The sequence below is a fragment of the Myotis yumanensis genome, unplaced genomic scaffold (assembly GCF_028538775.1).
Source record: "Myotis yumanensis isolate MYYU_CA2020_CCGP unplaced genomic scaffold, mMyoYum1.0.hap1 SCAF_5, whole genome shotgun sequence".
Taxonomy (NCBI): domain Eukaryota; kingdom Metazoa; phylum Chordata; class Mammalia; order Chiroptera; family Vespertilionidae; genus Myotis; species Myotis yumanensis.
In genome coordinates, this window is record NW_027223756.1 from 54,867,060 (window position 1) to 54,884,845 (window position 17,786).

General features: G+C 41.5%; 1 protein-coding gene across 6 annotated transcripts in view; it reads left to right on the plus strand.

The window, feature by feature from the left end:
- Positions 1-17,786, plus strand: part of DCLK2 (doublecortin like kinase 2) — a 137,561-nt gene that overhangs the window by 79,865 nt on the left and 39,910 nt on the right. For 3 of the 6 annotated variants that reach the window (XR_011471549.1, XM_070415293.1, XM_070415294.1), the window contains exons 3-6: positions 2,849-2,951; positions 5,880-5,978; positions 7,332-7,382; positions 12,493-12,587. Coding sequence is in view for 4 of the 6 variants with exons in the window: in XM_070415293.1 (XP_070271394.1) it covers positions 2,849-2,951; positions 5,880-5,978; positions 7,332-7,382; positions 12,493-12,587 (348 nt within the window). In the remaining 2 variants the exon portion in view is untranslated. The remainder of the gene's footprint in view (positions 1-2,848; positions 2,952-5,879; positions 5,979-7,331; positions 7,383-12,492; positions 12,588-17,786) is intronic. The other 3 variants (XR_011471550.1, XM_070415295.1, XM_070415296.1) reach the window with 1 other exon arrangement.

Genomic DNA, 17,786 nt, shown 5'->3' on the forward strand with positions numbered 1-17,786 from the left:
ATTACTGTTTTTAAACGGCCCACATTCATTTGGAGAGCTTAGATATGCTCCCATAGATACATTATTTCTCAGTTGGACGTCTCCCATTAGATACTGCTGATTGCTTTAATTTCGTACCTTAGCAGAAATACTACTTTCCCCTCATTTGTGTAGCTGTCTCTTATAAGCCACATAGCACCCATTATCCCTGAAGGGCTTCTTGCATTGAAGAAGGAATTAAAAGCAAACAGGAGGTCTTCTAAACTGATACCCTTTTCCTTACCCTTGTTAAAAATGGCTTTGAGATATTATTCATGGTAATGCTATTTTTTTTCCCAAGTCAGATGTAGTGACATGGCCCCTAACTCAAGGTTACATCTCGGTTTTTTAAAAATTTTATGATAAAAGGAACAAACAGACCACCAGAGTTAAAGAATAAGAAATACATTTTAAGATAGAATTATTTGAGTGTCCAAACATATGAAATAGTCTTAGCTATTTTTTTTAAATTTTATTTTCTTTTTTAAAGTATTACAAATAGTAGTACATATGTCTCCTTTTTTTCCCCATTGACCTTCCCCTGGCCTCCCCTACCCTCCTAGTCTTAGCTATTGAATATTTTATTTTGTGGGATGCTATTTTCATTGTTATTTATTCTTTGTACTTCCATATTTCATAGCAAATGTTCTATTACAGCATCCTCCTAGTGTAACATTTTGCACTGTAATTACTAATTTTCTTGTCCATCTCCATGACTAGACTGTGTGCTTCTTGTCTTCTGTTTATGCCTGGCATATAGCTGGTACTTGATCAAAGTTAGAATGCATATACAGCACTAAATTAATGTGGCTCCCATTGGGGAGAGAGAGTTATCTTAACTTACATTAGACCCTGGGCATTTTATTAGATGTTTTCACTTTAAAAATTATCAACTGAGATTGGGGCACTGCTAGCAACAATGAAACATGTAGTCCCATATACGTGTAAAATTCAACCACAGGAAATAAATAACTGCATTACATGGTGGTGGAGATGGCAAAGTAGATAGCATCTGTGGCACCACCCACCCCAGAGAAGTTATTCTGTGTCTGTGAACTCAATTCCAATAGGAACAACTCCATACCAAGCCACAGTTCCATCAACAAAAATGTATTGAGCATTCAGCAAAGCTAGCACTCTCCTAGAGCCTAGGAAATGATGACCAGGAAGTAAATGTGCCCATCTGGAGGTCATGGCACTAAAGGGTGGTCAGAAAGGCAACTCTGGCTGAGGATCAGCAGGAGCAGAAATACAGTGGCAAGAGCCAGCACTGGGGTAGACGTGACCCAAATGTCATCCATAAATAGGACTGGATAAACACAATGCTGTATATACATGTAACCGAGTATTTATTCATTCAGCCATTGAAAAGAATGAAGTACTGATATGTGCTCTAACCTTGTAAACACGCTATGAGAAAGAAACCAGTTGCAAAATGCCATATGTTATATGGTTTCATTCATAGGAAATGTCCGAAGTAGGCAAATCCATAGACAGAAAGGATTTTATGGGTGCCTAGGGATGAGGAGAGGGAGGCCTGGAGAGTGACTGTTAATGGACATGGGATTGCTTTTTAGGTGATGAAAATACTCTAATAGGTTGTGCTGATGGTTGCAGAACTCTGAATATACTAAAACCAGCACGTTGTATACTTTAAATGAGCAAATTATATGGTACATGAATTATGTCTCAATAAAGCTGTTTCACAAAAAAAGAAACACCAGCACTGTGCAGATAGGGAACACAAGGTAGTGTTGATGTGACCGAGGTGGAAGTAATGATGCAGGAGAAATGGCAAAGTCAAGAGTCGGGGGAGGGCGGAGAGGGGAGAGGTCTGGCGGGTCCCTCCTGGGTGCCCTAAGAAGGAGCATTGTCTTGTCAATGAAGGAAGCCCCGCAGTGGTGTGTGGTCGCCCTGGTACCTTTGAGACAGAACATAACATTGTAATCTTTCTTTCCATACCTGTGAGAACAGTGATGACTGAAACTAGGGGAACAGTGAATACTGGGATTTAGGAACCCCTTAATGCCTGGTATCGCAGTGCTGTGTTCAGGTCACCCTCGTTTTACTTAATCATGACCCCAAGGCATGAAGGTAGTGATGCTGCCAATTTAGATATGCCAAAGAGAAGGCATAGCGCTTCCTTTAACTGAAAGGGTGTGTATGTGTAGAGTTTGGTACTACAATCCAAGGTTTCAGGCATCCACTGAAGGGTCTTGAAACGTACCCCTCCCCCGTACCCCTCCCCTGTACCTCTCCCCCACCCCCACCCCCTGTAGATAAAGGGGGAATCCTGTACCTTTCCAAGCAGTTTTCATACATGAATCCCCCAAATACCCAAAGGTTCACTCTACCGGAGGTACAGAGAGTCATGGCCAGGGTGCCAGGCTGGGAGGCGGAGCTGCTGGGAGAGTGAGGAAGGGTAGGTAGTAAAGAGACTAAACAAAAAGCAGAGACCCCATCCACCCCAGCTTTGCCGCCCATTAATCAGAAACCTGGAAAACATCGCTCTACCTTGTGTGCGCGTCCTTGACCTCATGGGTAGACAGGAATATTGGTACTGGCTGTGACCACCTCATTCTGGTGTTGAGGTCAGGAGACACTCTGAAAGCACCTTGTGAAGAGCAAAATTCTTCGAAATGTGATACCAAACAGCGTTTCATTCCAACTCAATATTATAAGTGAGGCGTAAAAATGTATTTAATTTGGGCTGCTTTGTTCATAATAAAGCATGTCCCACCTAAAAAAAATGTATTTAATTTTGCTGACTTTTTACTTCACTTCTAACATTTCTAATTTGTTTCTTGGATGTGATTTTTTTTTTTCCTAGGTTACTTGCCTGCAAGACTTTTTTGGTGATGATGATGTTTTTATTGCATGTGGACCTGAAAAATTCCGTTATGCCCAAGATGACTTTGTCCTGGATCACAGCGGTAAGGCAGTTCCTGGACCACCTCTGTAACCCTGAAACAGGGGTTTGGGATGTAGCGCTGCGCTTGGGGCATGTTAAGTGGTCCTTAGCCCATCTTTGAAGAAAGATGGCATTGGCAGCACTATCTTTGAATTAATGGAAGTAGAGAATAAAATCAAAGTATTTACCTAGTTGTGAAAACAAAACACACACAACTAACCCCAAGTCAATAGTTAAGTAATTTTCATTTTTAGCAATTTTGTTCTATCTCTTTACTGCATTGTTTTGCCTTAGAAATGAATTTCCTGCCCTCTTTCAGAATGGAGGCTGGTTGTGCTACCTTAATTGTATGGGTAGTGTTGAACTTGAAACAGTTAGTTGTACATTTCCAGTGTCCATACAGAGATACAAAAATAATAACAACTAAGTTGTTGTTAATGATTTTTACCTTACTGTTTTGTTTGTAACTTTAGAAAAGCAGTGACATGTATTGTTTATATATGTAGGGAAATAATGCAATTTTCATTGATGGGGTAGGATAGTTCTTTTCTTTTTATTTTAGCCAATAAATGGAGTTTTCAATTAATTATCAATAACCTTGGTTATTTCCAGTGTTATAGTTTCTGGAAATATTGCTTTAAATTTAAACCTATTACAGAAATAGTGATTATTTCCACCAGTGAAATCAATTTCATCTGTAATGAGGTAAAATCATACAGGCATAACGCTTCACGGAGGAGAGGGTTATTAGAAATACAATCTCACTCTTTAAGTTCATGAATGAGGGAAGTTTTTCAAAAATTAGACTCAGGGGGACTCCTTCCATTTGTAGTGATTCTGACAGTCCAGATTTAGAGAAACATATTACCAAATAAATACGACGATCCACTGACTTTTAAAAATTCAGGATGGTCCATTCTGTAGAACCAAACTTCCTATGTAATCCCCTCTGCCTCGTCCTCCCCCTGCACAGTTGCCTTGGGGTAATTTATCTACCTTGTGCTTGGGGTTCATTGATGTCCTCTTTGTTTTCCTGTTGTATCTTTCACTGCTGCCAAACTTCTTTGAGTGTTTCTGTACTGTCTTACATAGTCTCCTGGACTGGCCCTGCTTTAAACTGATAATATGACTGCCAAGTCCTTAAAGAATTGCAGGTGATGTCCTTTCCTATGACCCATGTAACGTTCTCCCTGATTCTCAGGAATGATTAAGGTTGCACAAAATATGCATTTACATGTCATCTGTATTTTACATCTTTCTTGATGTTAGCATAATTTCATTTCCCAGTACTTCTTTGATGTCCATCCTGGTCATTTTGAAAGTTGAGACGCTGAAACTCAATGCTGTGCTCTAGGTTACAAAGTTAATTTGGGTAACAACAAAAACAACAATAACGAAACATGTATTGAGCACTTGCTGTATACGTGCCGGCGTTGTACTCCGTTGACATGTATGCTGTAAACTTTCCTAAGCTAGTTGGATCATTGGTAGCTTCAGCTACAGATAGACTCATTAGAGAGAAGTGGAAGCTACTGATAGCTTCCCTCTCAATGGCTAATTCCTGAATCTTCTGCACACTAGGGATGATAACAGTGGCCTTTTCACAAGATTCTGTGAGGATTAAATGAGTCCACATATAAAGCAATGAGAAGGGTACTTGGTTACATAGCATGTGCTATGCCGTTGTTCATGTTGTTATTATACCACCACCATCAGGTCACAAAATTTTTCAATGAAAGCCAGTCTCAGACCTAATTCTCCCACAGGTACACTTCTTAGGAGGCAACGTTTTTTTCAAAGTCAGTCATTTAACTTGGGTTGTAATATTGATGAAGTCCCAACTGTTAGTCCTTTTAGATTCCTGACAAAGTCTTGCATTAACATCAGTTAACCTAGTGTTAGTCAAGTAACACAACCCTCAGAGCTGGAAGCAGGACTCAGATTCCTAATCCTGGGCTGTAATTCTGAGCTTCTCATACTGGCTCTGTAGGTTGAGATATCCTGCTCATAAGAGTGGCAGTGCCTTTAGGATGTTTCAAACTCATTCACACACCACTCCCTTCCGTGGTGGAATACTGAGTAACATCCATAATGCTGATTAACTGAGCTGAAATTGCTACAGCCCCCTCCCTGCGAGGTTTTGATTGGAATCTTTCAAATGCTACCCATTGTCCCCTGGTGTGTATTTGCCTGATTAGTGTATTTCACATGTTAATTTATTGCCCCTGGGGTATCCATTAAAGCTAACCCACATTTCAATCATCTTACATAAATTGAAATATTTTAATGTAAATTACAGATAGTATGTTATCTAATTTAATCCTTAGAACAATCCTGTGATGCAGATTTTATTTTTATGCCATTTCGAGGGGGAAAAAAATGAGGTTGAGAGTCTAACCAAAGTCCCTTAGTTGACCAAGTCAAATCCATGCTTCATCCCAAATCTGCCATGAATGTAAAAGGCATGTTCTTAATTATTCCAATTAGAACTGCTTACTTTTTAGCTCTCATACATTACACGTTATTTGGCTATTTATGGGAAGACCAAAGTTACTGTTTAAAGTTAGTTTCCTCCAGTTTCATGCTCATTAGAAAGATGGGACAGGAAGGGGTTCATAAATTAGGGTTCTGCATACCCATTCAACATATGTTCAAGATTTGGAAAGAATAATAAAAGTGTAGCTTCTGCCTGTCCATGCTGCGGTCTAAACACGGTTGCACATGTTTAGATTAGGATTTGTGTGTGTATCAAGTTAGGACACTGGGCTGTCTGTGTCCATCTGGAATAATGAGGTGATGTTACAGATGTGTAGCCTCAAGGTGTACTTTTCGGATGGTAATAAAAAAATGATCAGGTAGTGGTTCCAGGCAGGCAACTGCTTTCCCATGTGACCTTCCTCGGATTAGTATTAAAACCAGATCTATTTAATGCACTTTGCTTCCTTTCTAGAATGCCGTGTCTTGAAGTCATCGTATTCTCGCTCCTCAGCTAAGTACTCTGGATCCAAGAGCCCTGGGCCCTCTCGTCGCAGCAAGTCACCAGCCTCAGGTAGTGAATGGGAGAGGAATGATGGCCACAGGAGCAGCATCTCACTCTCCTTTTGTTTTCTTCAATGATTATGAATCCTTGGTCTTCCCACTGCTTGTATGCAGCCAGGTTCCAGAACAGCACGTAGATGACATGATTTTTAAAACCAAAAGTCGAAGTCTGTTTCTCAAAGTTGTAGTAAGTTGTCTAAGAAACTGGCTTGTTTTGTTCTGACAAATTTTTTTAGAACAATCTTATTAGCTCAATTCTTCTCCTTGATATGTATGTAGAAGTGTCACATTTGACCATATTTGCATTTTAAATGTTGTTCTATATGGTTGTGGACATTTTCTTCTCTTGCCAATTTAAACCTTACACATACACACGTCTAGCATAACAATGTATTTACTCGATAGGTTTCCACAGGCTTTTCCTTCATCAAGCAATTTAATAGTAGCCGCGATTCTTCTTGGAAAGAAGTGCTTTACTTACTTAAGAGTCAGACTTAACTGTACTTCAGCTTCTCTCGGGCCCTATGCCTATAGATTTGTCATCATTTTGAGCCTTTTGGCATTTAAAAAATATAAAAACGTCCATAAACTTCTTGATGTACCAATCCTACAAGCTTTGTTTATAGTATAATCATGAATAACTTAGCTGATATTATCAGGGGCAGGGAATCTTTTTTTCTGCCAAGGGCCATTTGGATCTTTATAATGTAATTCTCAGGCCATATAAAATTATAAACTTAAAAATTAGCCTGCTATATTTGCTCAAACATTTTAATTAACTCACCCCTAATGCCTTGGCAGGGCCAGGCCAAATGATTTCTCGGGCCTTATGCGTCCCGTGGGCTGGACATTCCCCACCCTTGGGAAAGGCTTGTGAAAAACCATGATTTCATGTGGCAATCTAGAACATGTGAAAGTAGAATCAACAACTGTCTCAAGCATCCAATTTTTTTTTTAAATATATTTTATTGATTTTTTACAGAGAGGAAGGGAGAGAGATAGAGAGTTAGAAACATCGATGAGAGAGAAACATCGATCAGCTGCCTCCTGCACATCTCCTACTGGGGATGTGTCCGCAACCCAGGTACATGCCCCTGACCGGAATCGAACCTGGGACCCTTCAGTCCACAGGCCGATGCTCTATCCACTGAGCCAAACCGGCCTCGGCTCAAGCATCCAATTTTTATAAAATACTGCATTTGGGGTCCGTTTTCCTGTTCACTGCTTTCCCCTTCAGCACCCACCCCACTTTCTCTGGGCTAGGTTGGTTCACCCTTCTGTTTGTGTGCAAGTTTAAACCTGCTGAATAACCGCTCTCCTTACTGTCTCCTCCTCCTCCTCTGTGTATACTGAATGTGCACAGTAAAGAGGGGTGGCCCCTACTCCAGTGCCTACTCTACAGCCAAATCCCCAGGTGAGCCATGGTTAGTATGGCTTTGTCACTCAGCTGAGTTTCTGTTGTTGTTGTTTGCCACATTTCTGTTTCCTTTGCTCCATTTCCATGACTGTATCTGGCTGGTCCCAGTGTGCCTCTGTGCAGTACGCAATGCTTCACAGTACGGAGGGCGCTTCAGCCTCCCTTACCTACAGGAGAACCGGTCGTTGTTAGAAGGTCGCCAAGTGCCTGTCTGTGTGTAGTCACAGTCCTAAGCAATGGAGGAGCTAGTTGCTAGTCAAATTTGGAAAATATTCTATTGAAAAAGACTAAAGTTTGTTGGTAATGTGAAAATGGCCACAGACACAATTGTGCTATTCTATTGTCACATTCATGCCTACCTTGAGCTTAATAGGCTCAATGCTTTCTTTCTCTTCTGAAAAGTGTAAACAAATATGAGTATTTTTACCTGAAAGCACCTTTCTGCTGTTAAGCTTATACGATGCTTTCTGTAAGTATCTCACACTGGGAAAGCTAACATAGTAGGAAATTCGCATAAATGCGCTGAACTGAGCTTATCTTATGGAAGATGTAGATTTTTGTCAGGTTCTTAGCTTTCGTTTAGTGATAGGGTTACAGGTGCTTATCCTTTAGTAAAATAACAAAAGTGGGGCAAGTGTTTCAAGAATCAGGTATTATGATGATTCCAATTTTGTCTCCCTGAGGTCGAAAGAGGGAAATTAACATACTGAACTGAAAGCATGTTTCATAGCCACATTTGTCTTTCAGACCAACTGCTTCATAACATCTATATATATAAAAGCGTAAGCACCCTGTTGACCATTGGACCAGTCGACTGATTGACAGTAGCTATGATGCACACTGACCACCAGGGGGCAGATGATCCAACCAGTAGGTTAGCTTGCTGCTTGGGTTTGGCCGATCGGGACTGGGCGAGATGGGCCAGACACGCCCTGGAACCCTCCCTCGATCCCTCCCCAGCCGGCCAACCTCCTGTGACCCCTTCCCAACTGGCCAGCCCCATCGGCCCCAATTGGGACTGGGTGAGATGGGCCAGATACACCCTGGAGCCCTCCCTGGCCCCAATCTTGCACTGATGGGGTCCCGGATTGCAAAAGGGTGCAGGCCAGGCCGAGGGACTCCACAGGTGCATGAATCCATGCACCAGGCCTCTAGTATTCTAACAAATGCATACATCTTTTTACATTGAATTGAATTTGGAATGCTTAGTAATTGATTCACGAATCATCACATTCCAGTACCCCAAATTTTTAACTGAGTTCATGTTTGGATTTGGGTTAATAGAATAGATCTTACATAAGTAAAAGGTGTGAGATTTTTTTTTTTAAATACATTTTTATTGATCTCAGAGAGGAAGAGAGAGGGGAGAGAAAGAGAGAAACATCAATGATGAGAGAGAATCATCGATGGGCGGCCTCCTGCACGCCCCAAACTGGGGATCAAGCCTGCAACCCAAGCATGTGCCCTGACTGTGGAATAGAACCGTGACTTCCTGGTTTATATGTCGACGCTCAACCACTGAGCCACGCCAGCAGGGCAGGTGTGAGATTTTAAAATCACCTTTCAGGGAACAAGCAGCTTCTTTCTAAGAGATCAAACTCACCACACAATGCAGTTCTAGAAAACTGAGACCCCAGACAGTTGCTGGGACTTCACTGTGATTCTGAAGAAAGTTGCTAAGCGGGGATGGGCAAAAGTAGGTTTACAGTTGTTCATATGGAGAAAGATATGCAAGTTATGATAATTACAATAGCTTCATTAACTCAAAAGAATGTCGCAACGCTGGACCTGGAGGTTATTATGTTACGTGAAATAAGCCAGTCAGTCTGAGAAAGACAAATCATCACATGATCTTGCTTATATGTGGAATCTCATGAACAAAATAAACTGACCAACAAATAGGTCTGTATTTACTAATATTGTGTTCTCTTCCCCACTTCCAGCAAGGAAAGAGTTTTGTATTATTAAAAGCCACAGTACCCAGAAGTATAACTTGCTTTTATAAACTGCTTCAACTGTGGCCTACCACTTGACCATTTAAAAAACTCCAGGGGACTACTTGGAATTTCAAACAGAGCTAGTGACTCTGTAAAAATAATATTGTACTTTTTCAGTCTTGGGACAGAAATATTCCCATGAGTGTTGTGGTTGACTGCATTCCTCATCCAAACTCCAATTTATTGTAATAGCAAAATAGTGTGTAAGAAGCACATAGAAATTAATCTGGAAAACCTAAGTGGGTAATAGTTACCATGATTGGAGCCTTCATAATTCTCCCTTTAAGTTTCTAGCTTGTGATGCTTTCATAATTGACCAGTATTTTTTAAAGTATTCAGAGAAAACAAGCAAACAGTAAAGTCCCCAAGTTTATTTCTTACCTGAAGTTGAGGGAGGGGCGGATAGAAACCTCACTTTGGGAGAGAATCAGGGGCGTAATGAAGGTGTGGGAGCATCACAATGCCGCTCGTCCTTGCGCACCTCCCAGGGGGCGGCGGCAGTGTCAGGGAGAAGGCACCGTGGAGCCCTGCCCCACGTCCCACTTTCCCTCCCAAAGACTGGACAGATGTGCAAGCAAATGATACTAAGGACTGCTCATTAGAGAACATGTTTAGAACCTTCCAAATGCTATCGGGAATTTAGAGGGCTCCATGTGACAGTGTCTCTTTAGGATGAGAGTTATTTGGGGGAAATGTGGACATGTCGGTACTGACAGCAGTTAAACCCTGGCAGTGAGTTTCGTTAAGAAACCCTGTTTAGGCCGGGGGTGTACTGTTAGAGAGATTGGTCTGCTACACAGATCACCATTGGCAGGAATTTATTTGTTCTCCTTTAGTCCCTTTTCTATCTCCATTCCAAGGAAAGCTTTGATATTAGTGTGGTGTCTGAATATTACTGAGAGCTAACAGCACTTACTGAGTAAGAACTGGTGGCCGATACAGATTGCTGTGTGGTATGTAGGAAAAAAGATCTAGGCTCACAGCAACTTGACTAGTTCGTTGTCCGTAATCATCTCTATTTTATATGAATTCCTGCCACCAGTTCCCTTTAAAGAGAATTTTAAAAAGATATAACATTAATTGAAATTTAACTTAATTGGCAAAAAATCAGGGCTGGTAAATACTCTTAAAAGTTTTTAATTAATTGGATAGTTACTTGTTTTGTACTTGCACTCTATATACCCACATACATTTATTAAGAAAATGTAGATAACTGATAATTATTTTGAGTAGTTTTAAGTTAGAAAAAAGTTAAAGTTTGGTAATTCAACAGTAAATAGAACAATTTTTCATTTTCACTGAATTTTTTTTTTAATCCTCACCAGAGGACACGTTCATTGACTTTTAGAGAGAGGGCATGGGAGAGAGGAGAAGAGATTCAGAAAGAGAGAGAGACAGCGAGAAAGAGACAGAGTCAGACAGTCATCTATGTGAGAGAGAAATATTGATTGGTTGCCTACTGTATAGGCCCCAACTAGAGATTGAACCCACAACCTAGTTATGTGCCCTGACTGGGGATCAAACCCTCAACCCTACAGTGTACGGGATGATCCTCCAACCAACTGAGCCACCCAGCCAGGTCTTCACTGAATTTTTAAAATGAGCCATACATAAGCAAACATGACTTCATGGGTCCCTATCAACCCCTGTGGACATAGGATTTATCTAATCCCAAATGCCAGACCCAGGACTTCTACCCTCACGCAAGGACTCATGCTCATCTTTTTTTTTTTTTAAATTGTGTTTGTTATATCTGATCGGTTGTGGTTTTTTTGTAAATATATATTTTATTGATTTGGAGAGGAAGGGAGAAGGAGAGGGAGAGAGAGACATCAGTGATGTGAAAAAATCATTGATTGGCTGCCTCCTTCACGCCCCCTACTGGGGATAGAGCCCACAACCCAGGCATGTGCCCTTGACAGGAATTGAACCCGAGACCCTTCTGTCTTCAGGCTGACACTCTATCCACTGAGCCAAATCAGCTAGCGCTGGTGTTCACCTTTTTAAATCACCTAGTCAGGACCTTTATGACTGCATTTTGCTTTTTATACTTATTAGCATCATTTAAAATAATAGGTGTCTGCTTTCTCATGTTAAGAAAAGGAGATGCACTTTGCTTTGCTTTCCATAGAGATGAATGGCCGTTTTGATCTACATTGGGCAAAAGCATCAAAGATTCATGATAAAAGGGGTTATAAATACTCCTTAGAAAAGAAAAAAAATTACACCAATATTTGATGTTAACTACCAGCTGTGAAATTACAGCAGACATAGATCCAGGGGAATCAATTAGGAATAAGCATGAGTCATGTGGAACTGTGTAGCGAGCATTCTGTAGTGTAGACTCTGTGACCTGCCTTCCCCTGTGGCAGCAGTGGCCGCACTCTTCCAAGCGTAGGCTCTGAATTGAACTTTAAGCCTGAGAAGTATGTGGAAGTTTGGAGGAGGGTGTATAAAAAAAAACACCTAAACATCAAATTTGCTAAATGATGGGGAAGTTAATCTGCAAAGAAAAGAAAATGAATTAGAAATAACTAGTCTAGATAAAAAGGAAGTTGAAGAATGTTTTTGTATGGCCTTCAAACAAATAAGTAGATGTTACAAGGAAAATGACCATTAATTTTCTTTTTCCATTAATAATGCACTTAGAAAATGTGTTTGGATTATGGTGGAACTGATTTGGGAGAGCCATAGAAAGTCTTGGTTATTCAGGCTGGTATATATACATATCAAGATAGCAGATATTGGGGGTTATGAGACAATCTTCATAGGAAACCATTGCAAAGATAACAGTCATTCATCCCTACCCTTGCTGGTAGGCAGGATATATGGACAAGTTCTCAAGTCTCATCTCTAGTTCCATAATGTTCTATATCTTTGTCTATGTCACCGTTGGAAAGCTATTATTGAAAATAATCCTAGCTCCACTCCTTATTTGTCTAATACTTTGTCTGCAATACAGTACGATGCGTTGCGTTTGCTTTTTGCTGATTTGCCATCTGCTTTGAGCTTTAAATGAATGGAAGCTTCATGCATGTGCTTAGTGTTTGGACACGGTCTGGTTGTCTGGAGTTTTCAATGACCTCTCTCACCTTTGTGTCTCCTGTCAGTTAATGGAACTCCCAGCAGCCAGCTCTCCACCCCTAAATCTACGAAATCCTCCAGTTCCTCTCCAACTAGCCCAGGAAGTCTCAGAGGATTAAAGGTATGAAATAGCCTGTGTGGCATGTCTGTATGACTTGACATTTTGAGCTGCATAGTTTAGTAGTTTCATTTGATCGAGGGTTTGGGTGCAGTCACAACTCGAGAAGGAAAGAGGTCGGGATTTGGAGCCAAAAAGACATGGCTTTGGACCCTGTATCTGCTTTCATTTTGTAATGTTGGCCAACTTGGTTAACTCTTCTGAGCTGAACTGTTCACTTGTCTAAAATGGGAATAGAAGGTTGTGGTTAGGATTGAATATAACATGGTAAAATACTATCAGTGGTAGTTTTCCTGTTATTAGCAAAAGGATTGGTAATGATGAAACCTTGGAGAACTCAAAGGTTCTTCTTAAAATCTCATTTTGAATCACGACTTTAATATTAAATATATTAAATATTAGCAGCTAAACGAGTCCCTGCCACACTGATCAGCTTTTAGGACACAGTGTTAATATTGCTAACATAGTTTGGCCTTGCATTTATAACTACTTATATACGCAAGTAGTAACACAAAAACATTATATTCATTTTGGTGAAGAACTTAGAAATAAATCTTAAGTTTTGAATGTGATGTCCTTATATAAACAGTAAGTTAACATGATTACCAGTTGGTCTCATAGGCATTTTATCTAATAGGGAGAAAAATGATGAGTAAAAGCAAATTTGAAAAATTTCAACAAGCTTAATTTGACTTAGTAGCTCTCACTAATTTAAATTTACAAGAGAAAAATATTCCTGGTAAAGTAGCAATAAATTGTTGAGGTTAAACATGGACAGTTTCCTTCTGTAGAAACAGTCAGATTGTCTTTACGGGAATGTACTCTGAGAATTACCTAAATACATAGAGTGCCATCCTTGTATATATGAATGTATACATTAACTTTCATGCTCCTGGCGTGTTGGGTTTGACAGTGGAAATATCCCCATGAGGAATACATTCTCCAAAATCGGTTAGTATCATCTGAGTGTTTTTCTTTAAGGATGATGAAAAATGTTTTTCATTAGTAAATTACCTGGTGAAACACCGTAACCCCCTCCCCCCCCTCCGCCCCACCTTTGAGTGAATGAGGAATGAGAACCTGCCAAGTGGGGCATCCTGACCCCTTCAGTGCTGTGAGTTCTGTGGTTCCCCCACTTCTCAAAGGGTCTCATTCTCCATCCGACTCTGAAGTTTGCTCATCCTGCCCTAAGAATGTTGTGTCTACCCGAGTGAATTTGCATGGTTCTCATTTAAGTGCCTGAAATAAAAAGAAATTTTGGCCGGGAAGACACAGACTGTTTTTGTGTCTCCTTGCTTCTGTTGATTGGCAGGATTTGGACTGTGGCCAGTAGTAAGTTTGGGATTGGAAGTCCCCAGCGCTCACCTCCCTGTGCGTGCTGGGCGCTCCTTGTATTTATAACCACCAGGCATTTTCTGGAGCACTGAATTGGCATAGGTCAGTTCACAGTCGGATTCCAATGGGGTTCCGAACCGTCAATGCCAAAAGACATCATGTAAATTAAAGTTCGCTATAATTTAAGTATTTTTAGCTTTTCTTTCCCAACTTATTTTCCACCAGAATAGATCAAAGGTGCACTGTTTTTAATTTGAGTAACTTTCAAGAGAACTAAAATAAAAATAAATACAAGTTGATTCACCTTTTTTCTAGTTTCAGTTGTCTTATCATTTGTTGAAGCAAAAGCACATGGCTCCTCGTGCTGGTAATTGTTAACCCAACATTGCAAACCCAACTGTGTGGTGAGCCTGTCCAAAGTCTTTGGGATTTTCCACCGGGCCGTTGCTCCAGGCAGGGCGAGGATCCTTGACCTAAGGCTGATACTTCAGTCCCCGTTTACCAAGCGTCGTGGTTATTTTCCCCTTTTATGTTAAACTTGGGCTCCCATCTTTCTTCCTGGTCCACCTTCAACTCTGAACCCAACACTGTCCTTTTTGGTTGATGCTCCTGGGTCAGTAGGTGCTGCTTGGTGCTCCCTCACACATGAGTACAAATCCCACAGATCGCTCACATTTCTGGACTGAAGATTCGTGAAATTTTAAAAATGTGATGATTTGTATCATTGCTGAGGCATTAGATGATTAATCTCACTATGCTAAGTTTGTCTTAATTATTATAGTAACCTTAGCTCACAGGTCCCTTTGGGGCACACAGTAAATTCTGAAAGGTAACTTACTGATGTCAAGAAGAATAAAGGGAAATGTTGATTCCTGGAGGTAAAATGAAATTATCAGTAAGGCAGAGAGCAGAGATCTTCCCAGGCCCCTTCACCCACCCCCTCCTCCACCACACCTGAGCCCTGTGGTCTTTGCTAACAGCTGTGAAACCTCTGGGTTTTTCTTTCTCTCATCTGTAAAATAAGAACGCTTGATTTTAAAGTACCTCTAAAAATGGTAGGATTATAGTCTTTTTTTTTTTAAGTTGCCAGAAAACCTATCTAGGAGGCTGGGGAGTCTATTTCTCATCTCACTTTAAAGCTGATGTAGAATCGCCGAATTTTACATCAAATATTAGCAGCTAAACGAGTCCCTGCCACACTGATCAGCTTTTAGGACACAATGTTAAACATCTCCACCCCTGCCCGTTCCCACGGGTCGTGCCTCATGGAAAATTCATCTCATTACCCTTCCCAGCAATCTGTGGTGCATGTTGTCATTTCCAGGGATGAAAATCTGCCCTGGAAAAGCTACAACTTAGTCATATGTTACTTACTGTACAAAATAACCCTAATTTCAATGTCTTTGTACAGCTCTAGTCAGCAGCATCTGTCCACATTTGCATTATTCTCCCCATTACCAGTGGAGAATTACAGATAATTACCATGTGTTAGTGCTATGCTTTTTCTTCCCCCTTCATTTAAAATCGCCCATTAAGATCAATTAAGAGGGGAGGTCAGACAACAGAGGACTGTTTTTCATGGGCTGAAACTTTTTACCACTATTTATCCTCGTTAGAAGCTTTATGGCTTTGGGGATAGATAACCTTTTTCCAGAGAATGGGAGCATTGACAAAGCAAGCAAAGCCGGGACAGCGTGTGCAGGCGTCGATGCTCATGTCTCTCAATCTGCTAGGACACAGCTTCGGGCAGATTTTATTTATTTATGTTTTACTATCTGGATTTTACTTCGTAGGGAATTAAGCAAACAAGTCACAAGCAAGCAGAGTTTGATGTTCTGCCACAACTTATCCCCCCTTTGTGACAATTTCTGGGAATCGATTTGGTGCTTTGGTGGGAACACTGGAAGAACTGAAAGTGAAAGTCGAGTGACGGTGTAATGCCTAATCTCTGACCACGGTGTCAGGGGCATTTCTGTTTGCCCATTGAAAAGGAGGAGAGACGCAAAAGCAGCCCTCCCTCCACAAAAGCACTCAGCGTTTTCTCAGTGCTCCCTGCGGGGAAGGGGTCTGCATCCATAAAACCTCCACGCGTGCTGCGGGCTGGACAGAGTCTGCAGCGGAAGCAAAGCTTTCTTCAAATTGTAGACAGTTTTTGCAGGGTGGGAGCTTAAAAAATAACATGGTGACTGAGTAATCAAGGTTCTGAGAGACTTTAGGACCACTGAGCATGAGTCATACCTCAGTTATAATTTTTAGGTTTTGCAAGATAGTAACCGCAAACCATTGAATGTGAAACCTGGAAGTGGTTACGGATCTTTAATGAATGTAGTGTTCGTTTTATAGTTGGAGAAACTGAGGTGCAGAGATGTGATTCGCACAAGATCCCAGTGGCCAGTGGGATCTCTGACCCTGTCAGGGTCTGTGTCCCTAACCTCTGGTTTCCCCCATCACTGGTGGGTCTGCATCAAGGACTCCAGCACAGGCACCCCAGGGAGAAGCCGGTGTGATTATTACGGAGGAGCTATGCTGTGCCAGTCTTTTAGGAGGAAGAGTGCTACCTGGGTTGCTTGCTGAGTTCCTGGGTTTAGTTCTGCACAATTGCTCTGAATGAAAAAGGGTTGAGAGATTAGGAAAGGAACGAGGAGGGGAGGGTGGGGAAAGGGAGGGACAATCCTGGGGTGGAGGGGAGGCTGGATGAAGGGAGGTGGAAAGATCGAGAACTCCTTTTGATAACTTGTCCTGGGAGACTTGGGCAAGGGATTTCCTAAGAGGTATCTAATGAGAGCTCTTTTCAAGTGAAATGGTCTGTCTATACTGTGTGCCCCCAGCACTTCCTCCTGATCCTATAAGGTTTTAGTAAAATGCCAAAGCTCACAGTAGGTTAGGGTTATTGGCTTTCTTTGGAGCTGGGTATTGTCAAGCTTGGCATAGTTTGGAAACAGCGTAGTCCAGGCCCAGAAAACGCATGGGTGCGTGGATCTGAGCTAACGTTACATGGTGGGCCTGCGATGAAATCCCTGTTGTGAGGAGTCGGGTGGCAGAGCTGGGATTGGAAAGCAGAGATCATGCTCAGAACCATTACTAGCCTCCAACGACACCGTGAGAAAGCAAGACCAGTCTGTTAAACGTGATTGGAAACAACTCGGTCAAACTGAATGTTCACTAGATGAGCTGCTAGGGCCACCTGGCAAGTCCGCATTGGGCCTCTTCCCCAGAACCGAGGCCCTAGGTATTAGAATTTGGCTTTGCTTTTGTGTGGACTTAGGGACTCAGGCTTTCTTGAAGGGCGATGCCACTCATGGTGATAGTCACCTGGAGAGGAGGCATTCTGCAGGCCAGACACAAGCCACCTCCACACAGTGCTGCCATCAGGCACACGGGGAGCCCAAAGGCCTTTGCAGTGAGTCCAGTTCATGCCAAGTTGTTCTGGGCCCATATTGAGAGAGAGCGCGATGGCTCCTTCATAATTAAAACTGTCCAGAATGCCTGGGATTGGTTTTGCTTGGATAGTCACTTAGCTCTGTGACCTTGGGCAAGTCACATCACCCTTCATTATAAAAAGGGGAATAGGACCTGCAGCCCAGGGTTGAGATTAATTGGTTAAATATAGAAAAAGCTTCTGAATAGCTTTGTCCTTCTTTCTTGGGGTTTTTCCAGGTTCAGTTTTCTCTTGAGGGGAGTTTCACTTACAAAAAGAAATGGACATGCAATGTAGGGTAGGAGAAGAAAAGAGAAAGTGAGACGAGTCAGACTCCAGATCTTATTACCACTTCTGCTTTATTACCACTTTCTATGATGACTTTCCCTCCCAACTCTATCTTTCCTGCCCTCTCTCCATATTCCATCCTATTAGTAATCTGTAGAGAA